Source organism: Bubalus bubalis, chromosome 9, assembly GCF_019923935.1.
Source record: "Bubalus bubalis isolate 160015118507 breed Murrah chromosome 9, NDDB_SH_1, whole genome shotgun sequence".
Lineage (NCBI taxonomy): Eukaryota > Metazoa > Chordata > Mammalia > Artiodactyla > Bovidae > Bubalus > Bubalus bubalis.
The window spans coordinates 70,024,808-70,026,554 of record NC_059165.1 but is presented as its reverse complement, the minus strand read 5'-3'; the positions used below and the strand labels follow the sequence as shown (position 1 = coordinate 70,026,554).

The window sequence follows — 1,747 nt, the reverse complement described above, 5'->3', positions numbered from 1 at the left end:
GTTGCAGCATGAGGGATCCAGTTCCCTGACCAGAGATCAAACCTGGGCCTCCTGCATTGCAAATATGAAATCTTAATGACTAGACCACCAAACAAGCCTGAGAATAAGTGTAGTTTAGAAATGAAGATCTAAGGAAGTGACTTACTATGAGATGAGACATTCTTGTGCTAAGAGGGAATGGAAAAGTTGGGGATTGAGGTAAATATGAAAGGTAAGTAAAATCTAAGATGTAGAAAATGATTCTAGAGAGTTGACATTCTCCTTTGAAACTACTAATGTTTCAGGAATGCAAATACTTTCCTAATCCCTGCCTGCATGTCCTTATTTTGAAAACTGTACACAATTGGGTTTAATGTAGGGGTCACAAGAGTATAGAGTGCAGCTACCACTTTGTCCCTTTCAAATGTGTAGCTGGAAGCTGGGCGTATATAGGTGTAGATTACAGGAGAATAATAGAGAGACACCACTATGAGATGGGATGAGCATGTTGAGAAGGCCTTTCTCTTCCCTTCTGTAGTGCGGATGCGAAGAATGGCAGCAATGATAAAACAGTAGGAGATGCAGGTGAGGGTGAAGTCACCTACAGCCAGAGTAATATCAGCAACATACACCATCACTTCATTCATTCTCACTGGGCTGCAGGACAAAGCTAGCAGCGGGGGTATCTCACAGAAGAAGTGGTCAATGGTGTTTGATCCACAGAAGGTCAGCCTTAGGATGAGACCTGTGTGTACCCAGGAGTTGGTTACTGCAATAGCCATGACAGTGCTGAGCAAGGCCACACACATATAGTGGTTCATAATAGCACTGTAGCGTAGAGGGAAACAGATGGCCACATAGCGGTCATAGGCCATAGTGGTGAAGAGAACCATCTCAGCACCCAGGGACCATGTGAAGAAGAAGAGTTGGGACATGCAGCCTCCATATGAGATGGTCTTTCTTGATGTTAGCATGGCCTCAAGTATTTTTGGTATTATGCTTGTTGTGCAGATGATGTCCACAATAGCCAGGGCCAGAAGGAGAACATACCTGGGTGTATGCAAGCTAGTGTTATAGACTATGGCAATGACAATGAGCATATTGCCAAGGAAAGCCACAAAGTAGATGAAGAGAAAGATAATGAAGAGAACTCCCTGGAGTTCAGGTTTTTGAGTGAGGCCTAGGATCATGAATTCAGTTACAATGCTGTTATTCATCTTGCTTTTGTGATTAAATGGTAGACAGTGCAGAGAGTAAACAACTGTGAATTAAAGGTATCTGGGTGCTGCTATTAGAAGATTGTGTGTGTATGAGTGAATTTAGTGATTTGATTACAATATCTACTATTCTCCTGATGAATGCCATTTTCTGATATATGTTCTTCCATGACTCCATTAAAGGGAATCCTGTAATTGAAAGAAAAAGATTTTTAAAAAGTCTTTACATTTCAAAATTGTCATATTAGTTTACATTTGTCTTTGCATAATTTGCATTCATATATATGCATATAAACACAAGGGAAATATGACATAGTTACATAATATCTCACTAATTTTGTAAATAACATGTTATCTTACAAGAGAAAATACCAAGAGAATATCCTGAGGCTGGATACTCATGGGACCAATGATTAATTAATTGGGTCCAAGGACTAAGTAATTTAGTCAGATGCCTGCCTTACTATTTTTTTTTTTATTTTTATTTTTGTTTCAATTTTGTTTCTTTAGTTTAACAAGCACAATTCTATAACTGAGTGATTTTTTTTTTC

General features: G+C 39.0%; 1 protein-coding gene across 1 annotated transcript; it reads right to left on the bottom strand.

Annotated features, from left to right (window-relative positions):
• Positions 1-272: 272 nt before the first annotated feature.
• Positions 273-1,196, bottom strand: LOC102411326 (olfactory receptor 13G1). The gene has a single exon (XM_025294198.2). It carries the CDS (start codon positions 1,194-1,196, stop codon positions 273-275), a length of 924 nt encoding a protein of 307 aa, XP_025149983.2.
• Between the last annotated feature and the right edge of the window lie 551 nt (positions 1,197-1,747).